Genomic DNA, 23,425 nt, shown 5'->3' with positions numbered 1-23,425 from the left:
TCTTCGAGCAATATAATATAAACTTTCAAGCAAAAGTGACACATGTAATACAGACAGTCCTGTTGGTCCATCTATATTGTAGGAGTAATATGTTAAAGTTGGAAAGAATAAAAAGGATGGTACTAAAATGCCAGTAGGTTGGGCATTGACTTGATGTTTTCATTCTTTCCCCATGAGCATTTTCAGATGCGCAGATTTTCCAGGGGCAGTTTCAAGGATTGGGACATTACTGTTAATGAGACTTCCCATGGAAAATCAAGTTACGTTTACTTTTGCAGAATTGCAGGGTCTAGCTCAAAATGTACACAATTCAAAGAATAAAAATATCACTTCAAAGTCCTGCCCACTTCAGGACTATGATGATTATGAGACCGTGTTCAACATATTGATTATACCAGCAATAATGTCCTATATTGATTATACTAGTCACTGTTCTGAATCATTATGCCTGCCACTGAGCCCCGCACATTGAATTAGATACCCACATTGCCAACATTGATCATGCCAGCCATAGTGTCCCATATATTGATCATACCAGTTATTGTGCCCAAAGCTTCTTTATACCAGCCACTGTGTTCCACATTTAGTACTCTCCTCTTCTCTGAGCTCTGCTCACTAGATGGGTTCCCAGGTTGATATTTTGCTTTCTCAATAGCATTTACACATGAACCGGCACCATGCAATGATAAACTATTAATCTACCTCCCAATCTCAAGCCATTATGTAATACTGCCAGTTCACTGCAAATTTCAGAACATAAGACACTGTTACAGCTTCCACTCTGCTACCACAAAGGTGTTAGTCCCTTCATGGCACAGGGAATAATTTTGCTACTTAACTGAGTTATATACCTAAGTATGTGTATGACTAAGCTAAGTAAGTTGAAATAACTGAAATTATTAATATTTGAGTGATTAAACCGGTACCTATGTGATCTTTCCCCAACTCTGGTGCTGCTTGTTAGTTTAGTCTCTATGGTACTCGGTGCCTATGCAAAGCCATTCACTGAGATCCACTACCCAGCTTACTTCGAGCCAGGTTAACTCCTTGTACTGGCTCCTGGAAGACGTAGAAAGGTCAACGTGCAACTGTGCTGTAAATTTACACTGTCTGACAAATGCTCCTATATTGCCCTTGAGATGGCCCTGATACTTTTAATGCACGAGTAATGCTTTTCCACTCTACTCCATAAAGCTCAATGAAAAAACTATTTATCTGCATGTATTTACAATATTTTACCACAGTGGTAGCTAAGCAATACTCAGATGCCACAGCAAAAAATATCTAGAGCAATAACAGTTACTTATCTCTCAGGAGGCCCCTGGTCTGCTGTACTGAGCATACGTGGGGGTCTAACTTCTTATCTAAAGGGGGGTAGTGTGGCACTGAGGTTCCCACCTCCCTAAACCCCCTAAAGTCCATCCATGTGGGAGGCAGAAGACTCTGGTCCATGAGTGAAGCTTTCTCATGCTCACCTTGGTACTAACGTTTTCTGGCTTCTCTTTGCAAGTGAAAGAAAAGCGTTTTTTCATGCCATTCACTGACCAGCAATGAAATTCTGAGCAGAATTCCTCGGCTGATCTTGGCATGGTGACCTGGACCATCAAGAACCCGAAAAGTTTTCAAGAAGGCCCCAACCCAATGTTGGGGATTGTTGCTCAAAAGCCTGTCTGACCACCATGCACCATGTAAGAAGATTTGACAATGGCAACCTTATCTTCTGTGACCTTAGTTTAAAATATAATTTGCATCTTTCTCTAAACTCCTTGAAGGTTTTTTGATCTCCAGAGAAACATTTGGGTATATATTTTTTTGGTTTAGGTTGAACTTGAGAAGATGGATTCACAGTCACCTGACTAGTTTGGGTTTATTGATTGACCAACAGTTGTTATACAACAGGCTCACACCTGTGACTCGTCATCAGCGACAGACAAATTAAGGGAGATAGTCAACCTGAAACTGTGAAGATACTTATGCTTTTTTCTTTCTGACCACCAGGCAGACAGTGCATTTTGTCCTTGTCCTCTTGGTGGAATTTTTCTTCTATAGGTGCAATCTTACAAATTGGCTCTGTGCTTCATTAACCCTAGACAGAGTCCCGAGTTTAAAGTCTAACCACTGTGGCCCTCCAATTACCTTCTGTACTCAAGAACTTACTGTATATCCCCATATCGCTCCTCAAACTTCACTCTATTTGAATTCCTGATAATAAACTGGCTCTCTTGAAAAGAGATCTTGGGTCAAACCTGAAGATCGTTATGCTCACAGGTTATTGAGAACCTTCCTGAAACATCACCCTCACAGAGCTCATACTGCAAGTCAGAGTCGAATCAAATGTTTTACAATGGCCTGGTCCCATTTCCTATTAGAACAGGTTGTTAGGGATAACACTATATTCATATCAATTGGTTTGCTTCAAAAGTGTATAATCAAAAAACTTGGTTCCTAAGCAGCTCGTAGACTCCACAATTCCCACTACTGTGTTCTGTTCTTTCTTTTACTACCAAATACATTTTTTTGTACGCTGTGTTGCTTAACAATTTAGAGTAGGGGTGTGCACATTTTTGTTAATCAATTTTAAAGGTATGTTCAATAAAAAAATAAATTCATTCATGTTTCACTAATTCATTTATATTTTTTATTATGCTGTTTATAACTCAACAAATGGTCCAACTTGTAACTAAAAACAAATTATATACAAATTATATAAACAAAAACTGGTAATGCATATTTTATCAAATAATATAGGGGGATGAACTAGGGGACAGGATAGTGGGGTGAAGGGGAGTACCACGCAGGTGAGAAATTAGAGGGAAAATCACTAAGAAGTAGGGATATGGGGTAAGATCCTGGCAAAACAAAGACCAATTATTGGCTTGGTGGTTGAGTAAATGGTGACTGTGAAGGAGGACCAAGTAGTACATACTCTATGGAAAGATGTTGAGAATTTATCCAGTATACTTTTTGTGTTTCCTTTGATAAGTATACTAGACTCGTTTGCAGACCGAGAGCATACCAAGAGCATGAGGCTTTTTCCACAAAGCTGCTATTTGGCATGTTGCGGCACTAAGGATGTGTCTAAGTAGTTTAAGGGAGGGAAAATCAGGAATAGGCAGAGGGAGCAAGATATGTTTGAGGTCATGTGAAATTTGCAAATTAATGACACTTGTGGCTGCTGAAACAACTTCTTTCCAGAATGGTTGTCATTTAGGGCAGCTCCAGCAGGAAAGACCCCAGTTGACCATAATTCCTCCAGCAGACATCCGAACCATCAGGATAAATGCGCAAAGCCTAGTTGGGACATAATATCAAAGGTAGAGTCATTTGTAGGTGTTCTCCTTGATAGAGACAAAGATGGAGGCCTTAGAAATGCATTCATGATTTTCAACCCTCTCCAGGTTTAGGGGGTAGTGAGATAGGCTTCCCACTTTCTTTGGTAATGGTCCTTCTCACCATTGGAAATGGGGAAAAGAGAATTATAAAGTATCAAGATAATACCCTTCGGTATGTGGCCAGTGACCATTGAGGTTTGTCTGCTCAGGAGACAAGTCTTAACAGGGTGGAAATGCTTAATCTGCTGATACTGGTGGAACTGCCCCATAGAGAAGCCAGGTAGATCCCCTAAATCTGAAAACTGAGGGAAGAGCCCTATTCTGAAAAGGTTATTTAACAATACTATGCCTGCTGTGGACCAATGTCGAGGACTAAATCATTTATTTTAAGGTTATGTTGTTCAATTGTCTCTATTATAATAACTTGGGGCCTGATTCATTAAGGATCTTAAATGAAGAGGATTCTTATTTCAGTCTTCTGGACAAAACCATGTCACATTGCAAGGGGTGCAAATGAGTGTTCTGTTTTGCACATTAGTTAAATACTGACTGTTTTTTCATGTAGCACACACATATCAACTTTAAATTTCAGTGTACAAATAAGCTATCAAGTATTTGTGTGCTATTTCAAAAAACAGGCAGTATTTAATTTATGTGCAAAACAGAACACTCATTTGCACCCCTTGCAATGTAACATGGTTTTGTCCAGGAACATGCAGCAACAAGCAGAACAGTCCCTCAGTCTGTGTGCTCAATTCAAGCTCTCCTGTAGTGTGAACTTTCCAGAAGCCTGTTACTAACTGATGATATCCCACACTGGCAAGTCCCACAATGCCTTGCAGGTACTAGTAAATGCAGACAGCGTGCAGCCAGGGCCGGTGCTAGCATTCCTGGCGCCCCCCTGCAAAAAATAAATTTGCGCCCTCCTCTTTTATAAATTATTTGTTCATTCAATAATGCTTTTTCTTAAAACAAATCATATAATATACTTTGAAAAAGAGAGTAATTCAAATAAATACATTAAACAGCAAACATGATTGCTATATGAAAAATATAGATGAAGAATATGTATTCTTCGTAATAAGATTTTAGTTTTGGCAAATTAGTTTGTTTGTTACACCTCCTTCATCACACTGTACCTCCCCTTCAACATCACACTGTGCCCTCTTCTTATCATTGTGCCCTCTCCTCATCACAGTGTGCCCTCTCCTCATCACTGTGCCCCCTCCTCATCATTGTGTCCTCTCCTCATCACACTATACCCTCTCGTCATCACACTGTGCCCTCTCCTCATCACACTATGCCCTCTCATCACTGTGCCCCCTCCTCATCACACTGTGCTGTCTTCATCACACTATACCCTCTCCTCATCTCTGTGCCCTGTCCTCATCACACTATACCCTCTCCTCATCACTGTGCCCTGTCCTCCTCCTCATCACACTATACCCTCTCTTCATCACACTGTGCCCTGTCCTCATCACACTATGGGGCACATTTATCAATATTCACATAAAGTGAAAAGTAGTTTTCAATCCTTATCGCAATGATAAGGATTGAACTATTTCTCACATTTATGTACAGCCCTGCACAGAAACAGCAGTTCCGAAAAACTGCTGTTTCAGTGATAAAAAAAATCATACTTACCCCCCTCTTCGGAAGCGCTGTCTCCGGGTCTTCTCTTCACTCTTCAATTGCGCATGTCCAGTTCCAAGAACTGGACATGCGCACACAGATCCCCTCTCTGTCTCTGCAACAATAGTTGCAGAGAGAGCGCGCTGAGTGACAGGGAGGGATCATGTGATCCCTCCACACATGCGCTGTACAGCTCTGCTCTTCGGAGCAGAGCTGACAGCATTAGATTTCTTCAATTCGGATGATGTACGCCTGCTTCAGCTGGCGTACATTAACATGACAAGTTCCCGAAAAAAAAAATTTTTCGGGACTTGTTAGATTGCGGCAAGGAGCAGTCACCATTCTGTTGAATGGTGACTGCTCCCAAAAACGAAGAGGAATGCAAAGCAGCAGATATCCATGATATCTGCTGCGATGCCCCCTTAATAAATTTGCGGAGGACACGGAGGCACCTTAATGACCCGTTAAAAGCACTATCGTGCTTTATTAAATATGCCCCTAAATCTTGTGTGAAATAGTACTGTCCATGCTCAGAAAGGAGCCTTGCACCAATTAACGCAATAGCTTGCAATCCATGCCTAAACACAAACGACGCTTATGACTACTAGTGCCTAAGACTTGAGAGACAGAACATGAGATAGAAGTAGTGCAGTAATGTAAGCCATGTACAGTAAAGGTGTTTTTTCTGATACTAATGTGGATGATTAAAGTCCTGGGTCTCTCGTAAGTGTGCTTGTTTCAGCCGTATCATTTCCACCCACTACAGGGCAGGTGTTAATGCAGACTGATAGGGATGACTGTCATAGCATAATTTTGATTTTAAAATCACATATATGTGTGCCACTAGCTAGCACAGAACATTTGTATGCAAGGAAGATGGACTGTAAAAAAGCATTGTATGTTCAGTACGCATTGCAAGCATCTTTATTTATGCATAGTTGCCTACTCTCCCAAAATGTCCGAGAGTCTCCCAAATTTCTGGGAGGAGAGGAGGCAATTCTCCCAGATAGCTCTGTAAATTAAATGAAGGGGGCGTGGCTTCGTAACGCCGTGAACGCGTCATCTCGGCTACGCCACATTCTTAGTGGTCAAAAATAGTGATGACTGTTTTGGCGGTGGTGCTAATGCGGCGATTCTTCGTGACCCACACCCACCTGCCCCCCGGACCTTCCGGGAACCAACTTGCCTATGTTGGCAAGTATGTATTTATGTAATTAATGTATTTTATTTTTTACAAAAAATATGTCTATGTTTATATTGTTAAGAGTTGTTCTTTTATTTTATATTACAAATATGATATATGTTCCAATGTGACCTTTAATTGTACATATGCTTGTGCGTACACGGCAGTCTGTTTTGTGTGTGTCTCCGAATGGCAAGTACTGTATAGCCAGAGCGTACTTACACCCAGATTCATAAGAAAGCGTGTCTTGAGATACGCTTGGTTTGAATGCAGTTAGAACTACACTCAGGCTCTTTGCTCTTTTTTCCAAACATGAATCAGGCCTTAAAAGTCTTCCTGATTTTCATCGTCCCAGGTTGATGAAGCGCTTTAACCTGGTTTCTTTGTCTATTATTTTGCACTACTTTGGATTGAATTAATGAGATCGTGTTAGAAAATATGTTTAACATGAAATATTTTATTAACCACACTTGTGGAATAAGCAGAGAAAGCAGGAGCAAAATATAAGTAGACCAGTTAAAACAAGTCTTGCAGTATATTGTTGTATGAATAAACTGAATTGTAACGTAAACATGAATATACAATAGTGTAGAACTGTCTTTTTGTTACAAAAATACAAATTTATCTTATAAATAACATAATATCCTTTTTATTCTATTGTTTTTCATTTACTGAAATTTACGTACGAGTCTCAATATGAAAGACAAGCCATGGGACGTAAAACACTGGGAGCAGCAATATGGCGCAGAATGTCAGGAATGCGTTCATCGAATAGTACTCGAAGAGCCTTGGGTGTAGCAAGATGGCTACTCTATTAACCAATTCACGCCGGATGTTGCTAAGGGAGACAGTTGTTCGCCAGTTCCGTTTGTGGACTCTGTCACCGCCCACATACAATAGTAGCCAATGAGGGATTCGACAGACAAAGATATACAATTCCTATTGGCTGCACGCACAGCCGTGCCGTATCTTGTCACCAGAGGGCCTCGCTGCGCAGGTTGTCGGTCAGAAGGGAAGCCCGGTGCCGCCATTTTGTCCGTCCGTGTTACCGCGCTTCGGGCAGCGAGCTGAGACAAGAGAATGGGGGATCACTTTTATCGAGGCGGATATCCACCTGGACCACCGAGAGATTTCCGTAGGGACGGAGACAGCAGATGTAAGGAGGGGGCAGATGCTGGGAGCGTGAAGGGTCGTTTGAACGGACACAAAGCCATTGATCCCAAGGATGGAATACTGGGATGTGCGGGAGCTGGAAAGGCTGGGCTTAGTGTGCAAGAGACACGGTGGCTGGCTGGGGAGCGGACACAAGGCCATTATAGTTAATACGAGTGCATGGCTTTAGCTGTGTGATGTGTGCACCCTAATTGCTGTGATAGTAAACTGCAAGTGCCCTTCATTTGTGTCAGCGCTTAAAATAGAAATTTGCGCTGGATGGGGCAAACTAGGCATATCCATGGAATGGTGCAACCTGGGCAGATCCATGGGACGGTGCAAATCCTTGGGATGGGGCAACCTGGGCAGATGCATGGGGGAGGGGGGCAACCTGGGCAGATGCATGGGGGAGGGGGGCAACCTGGGCAGATGCATGGGGGAGGGGGGCGACCTGGGCAGATGCATGGGGGAGGGGGGCGACCTGGGCAGATGCATGGGGGAGGGGGGCGACCTGGGCAGATGCATGGGGCAGGGGGGCGACCTGGGCAGATGCATGGGGGAGGGGGGCAACCTGGGCAGATCCATGGGATGGGGCAATATGGGTGGGTGCATTTATTAATTGCAGTTATCATATTAGAGACACGCTTTGATAATTTGTCAATTTTCTTGTTTCAGACTATGGACAGCATTCCCCAGATAATTATGGCCCTCCAGGTGGGGGTTACCCTCCACCTCACAGACAAGAATCCATGAAACAGGAACGAGACCCGTTTTATGACCGGAGACCCACGGAGCCAGGACCTCCTATGCATGATATGGGTAATTACACTTCAGATGTATTATTGTATTAGTGAGACATGCAAGTATCTTGCTGAATGTACATTGGACAAGTACATTGGAGCCAATCAAGAGACAAACCTTTGCAAGGAATGTAACCCTGCATAAGAGTTAGTGCAGGGGACAAATTAATACACAGTCCGGTCAGGCAGCTAATGCTCTCCAAAGGCATAACATTGAGTGTAGTATTTAACACACACACACACACACACACACACACACACACACACTGACAAACCTCAACAATATAATACCCAGACCCCTCATTCACAAACATCATAGTCACAGTATGTTTTTTTTGTGCTCCCATCCACTCACTATTCCACAGTATGTGCTCCCTTCTTTTTCCCTCCACATCCTTTGTTTCCACTTTGATATACTATCCTGCCATTCCCCCCTCTGTGGTGATCTGGTAGACTCTAAGGATGCCTAGACTTGCAGAACATATAGACAGATTTCATTGTATTTACTTCTCAAGGGAGAGCGCACCCTACAGATGAGACCAAGATGGCGGCTGCAGAAGACAGCAAGGGGTGAGAGTATTAGGGTGGTTGTCCCTTGCATTCTTAGGTTCTGCGACTTTTGTATATATCGGGCCTGATTTATTAAGACATGTTAAACGAACCTGTTGTGCTTTTAAAAACAAAAACGCACATTATTTGGGCATATGCATATCCGTATTCAACTACAAGTGTCCTGTAGCTGTTACAAGTGATAAGACTGGAAAAACACGTACCTTAGAGAAGCCCAAAGCTTGAATTGGACTCTGCTGCGTGCACTCGAGCTTGGCACGCCCTTACGTCCGTACGCCCATTTCACTCCCCATTCTACCCATGAAATCGTAGCCCATCGTAAGTGTCCTTCGCGTTTGAATGTGAATTGGATGTTTTTGTGTTCACTGGCGTATAGTCCGGTTCTGGGCATGTGCAGTGCGTTTTAAAGCAAAATACGTTGCATATTGGCATTTACGTTCCTTAATGAATTAGGCTCATCGTGTCCAGCACATGATATTTGTGGCGGTCTGCATAAGGAGTGCAGTACCAGTCGGGTCCTGCACATGTGACATGCTCTGCACAATGGGACCTTGGCTCCCGGTATGGCTTGCAGGTAGTCTTCAGTGCCCCCTTGCAGCATGCTAGGAGACTGCCAAGATTCTTTAGCTTACATCAGTCTTAGCTCTGCAGACTGCCATATTTGCCTGTCCAGCTCTTTAGCTTGATATAGATTCCTGTTGGCAGCTGCGTAATGGTCCAAGGGACAAGGTACAGGGAGTCATAGACCAGCCCACAGAGGGTTACTAATTATTCATTCTACTCTGCTCCTTATTATTCTTTTCTCCTGTATGCCCTAGTGGAAAACTAAGGAGGAGCAGAAGGGTTAGAAGGAAGAGTAGTAATCCGTTTGCATCCAATATCTAAGGGTGGAATATAGACACTATCTGTGTCCACCTACAGCATCAGAGAAAGGGATGTAATGGTTATGTACAAGGGGAAAAATCCAGTTTTTCACAATATGAAAACAAGGGACAGCATATGCATAGAATTTCAGTATTACTGAGACAGAATGATGAATTTTTATTCCTCTTGTATGATGGTGGTCTTTATGATTTTTAATAAATATTTTATTTTAATTTTTTTTAACAAAATGTATGTGAGTGTCCCACTGTGCTCGGTGATGGCTACCAATGAAGTCTGCGTGTGCAGTGTTGCTGTTGATGGAATTTTCCCAATATAGTCTATTCACGTCTGACTGTGGGGTCTGTGCATAGTGGCTGGCAATGGGGTCAGATTGTGTGGCCAGTAATAACATCTGTACCATGCGATAGACAATGTCTGGTTGTGGTAGTGATCACATTTGTACAACCTAGTTGGGTCAGTGGTTAATATTGTTACTGCAGTTGCTGACATTGGAGTTGGTGCAAAGTGGCATATACAGTGTGGTGGGTTTTGCCAGCCGTGATCTTGGCAAAAAGGTGAGGTTATGCTGGTAGAATGAAGCTTAGTTATGTAATTGACAGTGGGAGTTATAAATAAATATATATATATACTTTATATTTATAATTTATTATTATCTCTCCTACTACGGTAGTTGTCTTTTGTGTATGAATCTCATTGTGTACAGGTTGTGTTCTTTAAGAGATACTGAACGCTTTAGATCTATAAAGGATTAGGCTTTTGTGCAGTGCTACTCCTTTCCTGCCCCATGACATATCGCCTTGAAACAAGTTGCTTCAGGGTCATAGCATAAAAGGAATCAATCCAAGCAGCCTTCTCCCGTAGAGATGAGTAGAGGCTCTCTTTACAGCTCAACTGGAAAAGGCAGGGCAGATTTCATCGTCTTGCTCTACAATTCTCTGCCTTCAGGTGACCGGGAAAGGGGTGGGGGGGATAAGAGTAATACTCTGTAGACATGAATTCATGATTACGTAACTGGCTTGTATGGTCAGCTTTTGATGTAATGTGCACTTTTTTTCTCTTTCCTTAGCCATAAAAACAGAATTTAAGCAGGAGGAGCCTGATCCTGGTTACCGGAGTCCTAGTGCTGCCGGACCTCCACAGTCGTTCCAGAACCGCAAAAGACCGTTTGAAGACAGAGGGAGGCCATACTTAGAGCATCGTGATGACCGCAGGTGAGTAAATGTAGTTACTGCTAGCTTAACTGATCACTCCTGTGCAAGACTGGTATTTGTGGACCTACTAACCCCAAAAGGACCCCTAAACATAAAATACCATTTTATGAGAAATAGTAACTAGTAATAACATGGCAAAAGTTTCAGTAGCTTGGTGCAATTAAAGTGCACTGCTCATTCTCTTGTTGCTTAACTAGGTCTTCTCCAAATTCCATTCAAACAGGATGGGGCGGATGGGCTTATTACAATAATTATGGTGTTGTCCAGAATATGGGGGTTGAAAAATTTGTAAATACAAGATTGGGAGAGAAAAAGGGGGTTTATTTTTGTTTCCAGATTAATAGGACAGGTGAGCTCAGATCCCTGAGTTACTAGAATATAAATGATTTGTCTACTTTAAATGTTTTTAGGCTATGGCTGTGTAGTTTCTATGCATGCCATACTTCCTGTTTATAACTACCTAACGACACTCCAGGGAGCCACACAAAGCCTAAATTGCCTAATGTAAGATAGCTTCAATATGCTACATTGTCAATGTACCTACAATTCTAAATACATTTATGCATGTGTTTATGGCATGCTTAAATAATGTTAGCAGAGTCTTGTGCAAAAATACGAGTGAAATAATAAGCAAGACTGACTCTTGCAGTAACATTGTTTCCAAAAGATCATAACAAAAATGCTTTTGGTAGGGCGGGGAGGGCTGATATATACTTTTGATTACAAATACTTGTGTTGTGCTGTGCAGAGCGCGATCCCCGCAAGGTCGTGCTGGTGGAGGTGGTGGTGATGATGAGGATGATCCGTTTGATGAGAACGTTGTGGTCTTGGATAACTGTAAGTAATCTACATTAAGTTACTGTATTTTCCTGGGTAGAGAATGATCTGGTCTGGAAGGAAACTTGTGTTACAGCTTAGACCTCTTTATGGTGCCGTATATAATGTTGAGACATTGCGTATAACACGGCTCTTCTCCTAAATGGAGCAGACATGAGGGAGCGCAGGGAGGAGTGGCACAAAAGGCTCCATGGTATTGAATATCTTTAACATCTGTGCATGCCCTGGTTTCTGTCCGCACTGCCCCAGAGACAAATATTTAGGAAACGGTGGGAATGTGCTCCTCTCCCCCTCCCTCCCAATACATTTGTTATGGCACAAGGAACCAGTACCTCATAAATATAATTAACATTGCTTATTAGAATATGGAGGTTATCAGTGTATTTTCATACACTGACTGATTTTATTGATTGATCTGCTCTCGTGGGAATTTGAACTCTTTCATATTGGCAAAAATATTATTTAAAAAAGGGATAAAATTATTTTCACATAATTTGACTAATTGATACAATATGGAATTTGTTTATAATAGGGCCTAATTTTGGAGGATTTCTTTTAGACTTATAGCTATAGACCAGTTAGGACAGGTTTTAATGAGAATTAACAATGAACAATATGCTTCACTGTTTATTATTATTATTATTATTAATTTTTATTTATAGGGCGCCACTAGGCGTCCTTAGCGCCGTACAGGGACAAACAAAGTTACAATACAAGGTGAGACAGCACAGTACAGTAAACAATAAGCACAGTAACTCGGTGAGCTCAAAACACAGCTAGAGGGGAGGGGAAGGTCCTGCATACGTCTGAGCCCGAGAGGGAGGGCCCGGATGATAGGGAAACCCCCAGAGGGGAGAGGAAGGAGCGAGAGGGGACGGGGAACAGGGAAGAGGGTCCCCGAGGAGGAGGGCAAGATAGCTGGAGAGCCGAGTTAAGAGTGGTGAGGACAGGAGGAGAGATGACCCTGCTCAGAGGAGCGTACAATCTAAGGGGTGGGGTAGACAAACAGAGACACAGGGGAGAGAGGGAGAGATAAGGATAAGGGCAATGAAGGGGAAGAGGTAGAAGAAAAGGTAGGAAATTAAGTGGTATATGTTTATGACTTATATTATCTATAAGCACACTTTAATGTAGTCGTGGTCCTCCTTATAGAAGTGCACACAAAAGGTAGGCGCTCATTGACTAATCAATATCCTTGGTAAGTTCTAGATGTTATGTTCAGGAATTTTGCTATGTATATTGGCTATCTTAGTGTATGTTCCCTTATTGTTATATAACTAAGGGTATGTGTGTGTGTGTATATATATATATATATATATATATATATATATATATATATATCTATCCCTGTATATTGTTCAGCTTCCCCATTGATGTGCGTTTCCTCATAAAATTGGTGACTAAATGAACTTCCAGTTTTCTCCTTTTATTAACAAACCCGTACTAGTAAAAACCTGGCTAAAATCTCCCCTTTGGGGTTTCTAAAACAATAATGCGCATATACTTTAAACAAAATTCAATTCACGTTCTAAATCGTATTCGTCCCACGTGAAACACAGGAGAAATGTTCATATATTGCACTTCGTCCCAGTTCGCTATAGGTACATGATTGGCCACATGCAGATAGCGACTCTAAACAGAGAAATAAAGTCCAATGTCTCCTAATTGAAGTGACATATTGACCAATTCAATTCTCAACCAGATAACAGCGACCTGCATTTCAAGCTGAGCAAAGACCGGACTACGGGTTTCCCATTGACCATGGAAGGTTTTGCTTACCTCTGGTCTGGTGCTCGAGCTACGCACGGAGTCAACAAAGGCAGGGTGTGCTTTGAAATAAAGGTGAGTCTTGTTGCCAAAACCCCACACCCCACGTTTGACTGCTTCCATTTACACGTATAGCCAAATCTGACAGTCTGCAAAGCGGCTGGACTGGCCATCGTATCACCAACTTAACACCCAATTTATTTTTTTCCCCTTACTCGCAGATTAAGGAAGAAATTGCAGTGGGACACCTGCCAGCCAGCGAGCCAGACCCTCACGTAGTTCGTGTCGGGTGGTCCCTGGATTCTTGCAGTACTCAGTTAGGTAAGGGTAATTAATATAGTTATTCTGAAGACCTGCTCTTCTTGTTCAACTTGTGCATACGCTCTTAAATTTATATCAAGGTAGCACATTGATGTTATTTTGTTTGAGCTTTTTCCACATTCTGTTTGTGACCACGCGTCACCCACCCCATCTTTAAATATAATAGTCACCAGATGTCTCTGAACCTGCTGCGACTTTGACTACACAGCCTCGTATTTTGCAATCCTGCCTCCATTCTCCAATTGCCTTCTAATCTTTCTTACCTTCAACTCGCAGGTGAGGAACCATTTTCCTATGGCTACGGTGGCACAGCAAAGAAATCCACCAACAGCAAGTTTGAAAATTATGGGGAGACCTTTGGAGAGAACAGCGTCATCGGGTGTTACATTGTATGTTGACGTTTTTCTGCCACATGTAAAATTTTAGATTTACATGCACAGTATGCCCCCCCTTTATTTGGGTTATTCGATTTTTTTCCCACACTCCCAGCCTGAAGCTAGAATAAGAAGGGTTTTCTTACTGTAAAGTATGTATCAAGCAATTTCTACATTGTTTAAAGGTCCTGTTTCATTAGCAAGAAGTGTTGGATTTTTTTTTTATACAAGCTGTTAATAAACTTGCAAATATTTACCAGTTGGAATACAACAGACAAAGAGAACTGGTTTAAAATGGTAATGTGAGTTGTTGAGTAGTGAGTGCTATTGTTTCATATTAAAAGCAATTTCCTTTTTACTTTCTCTTATGTGACTTTTCAGTGCATCTTTACAACAGGTTTGATTTTGAACTTCATTTCATATAGAAGTGTGCATGACACCACTATTTCCCTGCATTAGTTTGAAGGGGGCTTCCATCACTATACTGTGCTGTTATTTAAAATTTTTGATGACCTACCCTGCCTTACGTTTGCCTGTACATAAATACACCTGCCTCACTTCTCAATATTCTTCACTGTTAATTAAACCACACTCCCCTGTCCCCCTCTGATGTCTTGTCATCCTGGACTCCAACCTCTTCTCACCTCACCAACCTGACGCCTCTAGTTTCACAACACTGCCAGACTTTATCCCTTTCTCACCCTATATACAATCACAACACTTGTCCGCTTAAACTACTGCAACCTCCTAGTAACTGGCATTCCTCTCACCACGCTTCTATCTGTCCTAAATGCTGCAATGAGATTACGGTGATCTTTCTCTCTTGCTGCTCCACCTGTCTCCATACACTGCATTCCCAAACTCTCCAGAATCCCATTTAAACGCTTGACCTACAAATCCCTCAACAACACATTCTCCTATCTACATCTGTGATCTCCATATGCTCTGCTTCTGACCTACACATCGCCTCCACTTTCATAACCATCTCTCACGATTCTTTAGATTTTTCCTGTGCCGCTTCCAACCTATGAACCTCCCTACCACACCAGCCCCCAAGACAGAACCCAACACACATTTTATGCTGTTTACGTAATTGCTCGTAGAGTTAACATGTTAAGTTTACAGTGAACCAAAGCAGTGCTCCACAGAAAGGCACAAAGTGGGTGCTCTCTTAATGTTCTCATCTTTCTCGCCCCTATCTGCAGGATTTTGACACTCAAGCAGACATTGAGATATCCTTCTCCAAGGATGGTCGTTATTTGGGCCCAGCCTTCCGCATAAGCAGGAGTTCTGTGGGCAGTCAGGCGTTCTTCCCCCACATTTTGGTAAAGAACTGCTGCGTTGAATTTAATTTTGGGCAAATCCCTGAGCCTTTCTGCACTATACCACCAGGATTTATGTTCATACAGGACGTGCCCCCGTACAAAAAAATACGAGGCACAGAACCCCCTAAGAACAAAGGGGAGTGTGAGGTGAGTGTTTTCACAGGGGAGGCAAATGTGCATATCGTTTACTATCATGGACTCTGCTCCTAATGGTATTGTATTTTAAATTCATTTTTAATTTTATTCTGCCCCGTCCCCCAGATTGTGATGATGGTGGGATTGCCAGGGGCTGGTAAGACAACCTGGGCGATAAAGCACTCGCTAGCCAATCCTGAAAAGAAATACAATATGCTTGGCACCAATGCCATTATGGAGAAGATGAAGGTAAGCTAGCATTGTATTCTTACATTTTAAAATAGTGTGATTTTTCCAAATATAGATATGATGCAAAACGAGCCACTTTGACCTTAATCTCTCGTGCAGGTAATGGGCCTTAGGAGACAGCGTAATTATGCCGGTCGCTGGGATGTCCTCATTCAGCAAGCCACAAAGTGTCTGAACCAGCTCATCCAGATAGCTGCTCGCAGGAAACGCAACTACATCCTAGATCAGGTTAGTGGGGGGACCGCGGCAGTGCAGAATTCGCCACATGCCCAGGACAGCTTCTCAGTCTCTCCTGTCCTCTCTTCTCAGACGAACGTCTACGGCACAGCTCAGCGCAGGAAGATGCGACCGTTTGAAGGCTTTCAGCGCAAGGGTGTCATTATCTGCCCCACAGATGAGGATCTTCAGGATCGTATTGTAAAACGCACAGACGAGGAAGGAAAGGATGTTCCTGACCATGCTGTGCTAGAAATGAAAGGTAAATTATCAATCCTACTGGTCCTAGCCTGTTCCTGTAGATCTGATCAGAATAATTCACTACATTACAGGAGACGTTTGTACAGAATGTGATATTTGTGCCAGTTCAAGTTGCTTTATGTAAAAGAGTGACTAATAATAATTGCAGGTGTGTGTATATAATGTTCAATTGAACTGTTTAAGACAAAGCTGTTATAGGGAATCCTCCTTTTTCTTTATTTTAAACATTTGCAATATTAACGGACATCGAAGTAGGAAATCAAATATCCATCATAACAGAAGTAATATAAAACTCCCAATAAATCTAGCTCCACTATTTTCTATCCGTTCGTATAGTGTTCTCTAATACCTAACTAGCATTTCTTCCTGACACAGGACTCTGATTGCAGCCCTCGCTGCTAATGTCAGGGAACTCATCTTGAATCTCTAATTGCGCTACTATTTAAACACTCCTGGGGCTCAAACTGTGATTTGTTCTTAGTCCAATGGGGGTGAGGGGGCTTAAGGCACTTGGCTTTCCTTGTGTACCTGTAACTTTTAGATGTAAAGGAGGAGATAGGGGGAGGTTGTGATTGCAAGATTAGTTCAGTTGGCTAGAAAATAGTTGAACTAGCCTATAACACAGGATGAGCCTCTTGGCAAAATAAGAATACTGCAAAGTAAAACTTACTCGGCGGTGTTGGCCATTTGGTAGGAGTAACCGATGGTCACGAGAACGCAGTCTTGTCATTTCATTAGGAACCAGTGATGTTGCTGCTTCGGTATTTGAGCGACTGGATGCTTTGAAAGACATACATGTTTCAGGATGCTGGATAAAACAGTACAGACAAAAAAGTTTATTGATGATACATAACTTGTTTGTTTATGGAGTTTAGTCCCATGTAGCAGACAATTTTAACTATGATTTCAATAAAAAGGCCTTCTGCTCGGGACATGTTAGGGTTATACGTGGCTGCTGTGTGTATGTGATGCAGGGGCGGATCCAGAACTTAATTGTACCGGGGGATATTTAGCCCCGCCCCCTTTTTTACCACCTAAGGCTGCCGACGTCTGCACACTATGTGCAGGTCCGTTCGGCGGAGAGAGTCCTACCCGGCTGCTCTGATTGTGTCAATCAGAGCAGTTGGGCAGGACTCTCTCCCTAACTCTCTCAGCCGAACGGACCTGCACATAGTGTGCAGCCGCCGGCAGCAAGCCCCTGGATGCGCCACTGATGTGATGGATACACGTTCAATTTCAGTTTAACATATAAATCTTGTATACTTATCCGCACTTAGAACAGGTAGACTCTCATTAATATTGTGTGTTCCGTCACTCCCTCGTCACTGTCTTACACAATTTTTGTTCTGACACCTGCCTGTCTTTTAGTGCCATCTATATCAATGGCAACATAATAGAAACTGATGCTGTTATGTATTAATTATATTGACCATATTAACTGTATAATATAGAACAATGAAAAAAAACACTATACACCATTAAAATGATGTGCAGTCCTCTTTAACAGTCGGGTTCCCCTTATGCTGGTTGATGGAGATGAGGCATGTTACAACTCCCACAATAAGCATATTTGCAGCACGTGAGGTTTGTTTGTTGTAATTATTGATGGCTGCAGCGTGTATTGATTGTTGTTTTTTCATTTTAGCCAGAGTCTCTAATAAAGTGCTAGCAACATAGCAAATCTTTATTTATTTTTTAAAGGAACCTTATGCATAAATTTATATTTATTGGGAAGATTTTTCATTTTAATATTGTTACATTTTAACCAGGTCGCAGTAAGTCTGTCCAAAATCTATGGAGCTGGTTTCAAAAGTTAGGTGCCAGAGTTTTGTTATGGTGTGCAGAGATGTAGTCTATTAAAATAATGGACATGGAGTTTCTAAAAGAGGAATGGTTTTGGTTCAGAATACTGCATAATTGCCAGTATATGTAAGAAACCAAGTGTTCACTAATTTGCATCCGTTCTGGAATCATTTGAGCTTACTGCCTAAATTTTCAATTAAGGATACAGAAGCCAATTAACCTACCAGTATATGGTAGGAAACCCATGCAAACATGGGGCGAACATACAAATTCTACATAGACAGTGACCTGGTCTTAATCTAACTACTGTACTGAACTAAGATTATGCCTACATGATGGAGGAATGAAACCCAGGTCTCCAATGTGTTGCCAAGCGTCTTTTGTACTCCCTAACCTCCACTGCTTGTGTGGAGACTCACTGATTTTACTGGGCTTCCTCCCTGCTGTTTATTTCAACGTCCAGTCGATGTTTAGAAGCTAATCTCTGTCATCAGGTAACAGGATAATTTAGCAGGAAGAATCAATCTTGGTGCTTGGGCTTCCTAGTAAACATATTATAATTGCTATCCTATCTATTACATAGTACATCATCCCCCTTTTAAGATGGGTGTTATACAATATTGTCCCAGCACCTAGCCATTTACAGCATGTTACTTCATTACTTCTGTCTCTCTTTTCAGCTAATTTCAGCCTTCCAGAAGCTGGGGACTTCCTGGAAGAGGTGATCTACATCGAGGTTCAAAAGGAGGAGGCACAGCAGCTGGTTCGCCAGTACAACGAGGAAGGAAAAAAATTGGGGCCACCTCCAGACAAGAAATTCCGAGGCCGTGGTGGAGGAACTCCTGGTGGAGGGGGAGGCAGAGGCGATGGGGGGCGCAGTGATATTCAACGATTTGACAACCGTGGCCCTCCTGGTGGAAATAGAGGAGGATTTCCAGGTAGAGGCGGAAACTCGGGAGGTGGATTCCGAGGTGGTGGCGGTGAGCAGCAATTTATTTTTAATTCTTAACTGCCTCCGTGTGTGTGTATGTATGTATGTATGTATGTATATATATATATATATATGTATGTATGTGTGTGTATATATATGTATATATAATATATATTTATTTCTACAAAAACCAAGCTGCAGCGCCACTTGCTGGGCAGAGTTATACACTGACCTATATATTTCTTGAAGGAGAAGTGGCAGTTGGGAGTGGTTGGTGGTTGCCGGGGGTGACAGTGGGGAGTTTTTACCACCTTAAGTAGCTTGATGAAGGATGTGGCGATGAAGAATCAGGTGATGGAGAAAAATGATGAGGTGGTGACATGCGGACAAAACCACGTTAAAAAAGGGCGCTTGCGTCGGGAAGTAACGCTCTTCCCCTGAGGAGGCCTGGGCTAGGCCCAAATGCATGACAAGAACCTTTTTAACACCTTAAGTAGCTTGATTTGACTAGAATGCATGAGTATCATGCACGGGTTAACTTGTGTGTGTGTGTGTGTGTGTGTATATATATATATATATATATATATATATATATATATATATATATATATATATATATATATATATATATAGTGTGTGTGTGTGTGTGCATATAATGTATGTGTGTATCTTAAAGTATTTTTGCCCTTTTGCTATTGAAGGATTTAACAGAGGAGGGAACAACTCTCAGAGCCGGTGGTCTGGGGGCTCACAAGATAACGGCTCAGACCATCGAAGTGGCTATGGCCAGGACAGTCAGCAGCTCAGCTACAACACCGCAGGCAACCAAGGTGGTGGTTATGGTGGTGGCACATCAAATCCCTCTCCTAATGCCTCCAGCAGCTATAGCCAAGGACAGGTAAGGAAATCCATGTCTCTGCCATATGTGTTTTCTTTGGCACATTTTGGTGTAACCGCTTTTCATTCATAGTCTCCATGTGTTTTTCAGCAGTCAAGCTTTGGACAAGGCGGCTACAGCCATAGCGGTGGAGGAGGATACAGCCAGAGTGGAAGCTATGGCCAGGGAGGCGGAAGCAGTGGAGGTTATGGACAGGGCAGTGGTGGTTACGGCCAGGGAGGTGGAGGCGGTGGTGGCTATGGCCAAAGTGGTGGAAGCAGAGGTAGTTACAGCCAGGGCGGTGAAAGCGGCAGTAGTTACAGCCAGGGAGGTGGAAGCAGTGGTGGATACAACCAGGGCAGTGCTGGTGGTGGTTACAGCAGCCAGAGCTACAACAGCAGCAATCAAAGCTACAGTGGTGTGCAAAGCTACAACCAAGGGTACAGCCAACCACCACCTCCAAGCGCCTCTTCTCAGTCCTCTTATACCCAGGGTGGCTACAGTCAACAGTCTGTAAGTATTATTCATCCATAGTCTGCCTCCTACATCTATGCATTCACAAAGTGTTCCTTTATTCCAAGGGCCCAGTTTGGTATTGCGTGAAAATGTATTTACTCTATTCAAATTGCATGTGTGCTATAACGTCAAATATTCATTTATATCACTGTGGTACATATCTGACCAGTGAAATCATCATGTAATGGCACATGTATGTTACTGTACCTTATAATGGAAAGAACACTGACCAAAGTTCTTAATAACTTGAACGAAAAACAGATTTAAGTAGGGTAAAGCTTTTATCTATTCTGTATAGACAACATTTTGCTCATATATTTTCTTTTTCTTTGTCTTATGATTGTAACACATGTAGAGCTGCAGTTATCTTTTTAGCTTTTTCTCCATTTAACCTGAATGACTTGTCACTATTTACTATGCTGGAACAAAGATATTCTCAGTAATATGTGGTCATGTCAGCAGCAGAGCCTTTGCGTTAATAAAGCAACAGATATCACCAGATGAAAAATGGCTGCTGTGCAAGGCTCTTATAGTGATACAGTGGACAGTGCAATTCCAATTTATTAATTTGGACAGAAAACATAACTGCCTCGTATGGGGTTTTTTTGGGGGGGTTTTTTCTGAAATTATCTGTAGCTGCAATTTTTCTGCATGGCTATAACGTTTCTTTTTATATTATATGGTCTCCTGTGTTACTGCAGTCTTTTGACCTTTTTCTTTCTCCTAGTATGGAAGTCCGCAATGGAACCAGTATCAGAGCCATGGACAGGCCCAGAATCCAAGTCCCGGTCAATCACAAGGTCAAGGGCAGTGGGGCCAGTATAATTACGGAGGAGGAGGAGGAAGCGGCGGCAGCGGTGGTTACGATCAGTCTGCTAGATATGGTTCTCATGGTGGAGCACAGTGAGATCCTGTAGGAATGTGACGTTTGTTTTGGTTTCACACCAGGACTGATTTGAGATCCTCAACCACATTGGATTAAACTTCCTACTTTTCTGATATCCACAAAAGAGTGGACATCTGTGCTTGGGTCTAGTATGGAATAATGTTTTGTTGGCACCAAGACAAGTACTATACATATATAATTTTACTGTGTCTCAAGAAGAATACATAAAGTGAATGTTATTCCTTTTAGCTTGTAATTGTCCATTTGAAAGTTGTTGCCCTGGGAAAACAAAATCCCTTTCTTGAGCTTTCATTCCATGCTATGTAGACTGTGCAGCAGCACGTAATTATTTTAAATTTTTATTTTTGTTCCTTTTTATTACCTTACTATCTGTACTTATTTCAGTGTTTCAAAACCTGCTCATGCCTGCATGGATTCCTAATGAATTGTCTGTACCATAGGTTCTAACTTACTCTTTTGCTCTGTTTAAAAAGAAATCAAGAGTAGTGACTTTATTTTATTGTAGAATATTAATGTTCTTACTGGTTTTTTTGCTGTTAAAAAAAAAAAAATCCTTTTTGAAGTTTCAGACTTTGTTGCATTACCCGGAGGCTAAAAATTTCAACATGCCACCTTCGCTGTTTTTGTTTCATTGCACATTACTGTGTTAGTCACTTGTATTTTTTTCTATTATAATTATTATTTGGACAGGTGTGAATATTGAATTTTAAAGAAAAAAAAAATTGCGTCCTCTTGTATTCTTTTCTTGTGTTGGTAAAACATTTCTCAGCTACACAAAAGTCCAAGTCCAAGTTTTCTCCAGCCAAAATCAGTATATTCATATGAAGTGTGGCAGATGCGTCGAACCCAAAATCTACTTTTGGTACTATCTACACTCCAGTGTTCCACAGCTCTGTCGCTTCTTGTTAGATGTAAATCTGACATGGTTATATAGCTGTACAGTAGCTTTACACATATCAAACTAGCCTGCGGCGTGTGGTATTGTTCTATTTGCAGCCTGTAGCCACTGAAAATAGAACTCTGGGACATATCGCAGGAGGATGTGTTAGAGGGGACAGGAATTTTTTTTTTTTAACATTGCTGTTCCCCATTGTATTCATATTCAAATACTGATATTGAGTGGAGAAGAACTTTTGAAAAGAGGAAATTGTGGCAAACCTGTATGTCACCCTTGATCGTTTTGGGAAGGGAGTCTTACCTTGGCTCATGATGTGATTGTTTAAGGGATGTAAAGGACATGTTCACTTTAATGGTAGTTAGTACATCATTGTTTTACATGGGTCCTGAGAGAATATTACTCAATAAAAGTGTTTCTTGCGCTTAACTTTTTTCCTGATTACTTAGGTGACCAATCAGCGGTAACCTTCCAGACTATTGGCATAACCAATTCATATTTCTCCTTCAGTAAGTGCATACAGACAGTGGATTATACTTCACCCAAACTAGGCAGGGTCCTGGCAAGAAAGTTACTTCCCTATAAATCTTCACGCCAAAGGGTTTTTTCCCCCATGCCCTGTTGCACTACTGGCACCATATGGGGGAGTTAGCCTCAACTGTACCCAGCGGTATGTCAGACTCCCTCCCCTGCTGTGGTTGCTTCTGGGAGGGAAGGGGGGGGTTGCAGTGTTGAAGTAAAGTTGCTCCTAACATTGTTTAAGGGGTATTTACAATCATGGAGGATTATAGCATTATATTGGTTAAACTAAATCAGCATCTGAAGTTTGAAACTCAATGTAGCAGGACAGCTTTGTAGATGATGATGATGAGTCTTGCTGCTTCGGAAGAATGCAATTTTAAAACTGACATAGTAGATAATGTATTGAAGACAATTATGAAGTGATGGACATTTAAGATGTGAAAGAAAGACAGCGGACCTAAATATGCTGTTTTAAGAGTCAAAAAGAACAGTTTTTCTTCTTAACAAGATAGTCAAGGGTGTGATTGCAGAGGAATGGAGACATGTGGACAGGCGTATGTGTAGTACCAACAAATTAGGGTGCATGTATCTGTTTGAGGTAGAAGAGACAAAAAATTATATAAATATCCTAAAATTGACGCATCAGTTACCAGATAACTAAAAATGGGATTTTTATACTTACATAAAATCCGTTTCTCTTAGTCTATTGGGGGACATAGGGGTA

General features: G+C 41.8%; 1 protein-coding gene across 2 annotated transcripts; it reads left to right on the top strand.

Moving 5' to 3' along the window:
• The first annotated feature begins 7,079 nt into the window (after window positions 1–7,079).
• Window positions 7,080–22,608, top strand: HNRNPUL1 (heterogeneous nuclear ribonucleoprotein U like 1). 2 transcript variants are annotated; one of them, XM_075186917.1, is made up of 15 exons: window positions 7,080–7,303; window positions 7,975–8,118; window positions 10,621–10,765; window positions 11,514–11,602; window positions 13,305–13,444; window positions 13,591–13,690; window positions 13,967–14,079; window positions 15,270–15,536; window positions 15,651–15,773; window positions 15,873–16,001; window positions 16,083–16,251; window positions 18,734–19,033; window positions 19,686–19,882; window positions 19,976–20,374; window positions 21,105–22,608. In XM_075186917.1, exons 1-15 carry the CDS (start codon window positions 7,228–7,230, stop codon window positions 21,282–21,284), a joined length of 2,571 nt encoding a protein of 856 aa, XP_075043018.1. In that variant the 5' UTR covers window positions 7,080–7,227; the 3' UTR covers window positions 21,285–22,608. The 2 variants fall into 2 exon arrangements, with proteins under 2 accessions (XP_075043018.1, XP_075043017.1); XM_075186916.1 differs by having other exon boundaries at window positions 7,081–7,303; window positions 19,973–20,374.
• The last annotated feature ends 817 nt before the right edge of the window (window positions 22,609–23,425 follow it).

Source organism: Mixophyes fleayi, chromosome 9, assembly GCF_038048845.1.
Source record: "Mixophyes fleayi isolate aMixFle1 chromosome 9, aMixFle1.hap1, whole genome shotgun sequence".
NCBI lineage: Eukaryota > Metazoa > Chordata > Amphibia > Anura > Limnodynastidae > Mixophyes > Mixophyes fleayi.
Note: the sequence above shows the minus strand (reverse complement) of the source record. Positions and strands in the feature narration are given on the sequence as shown.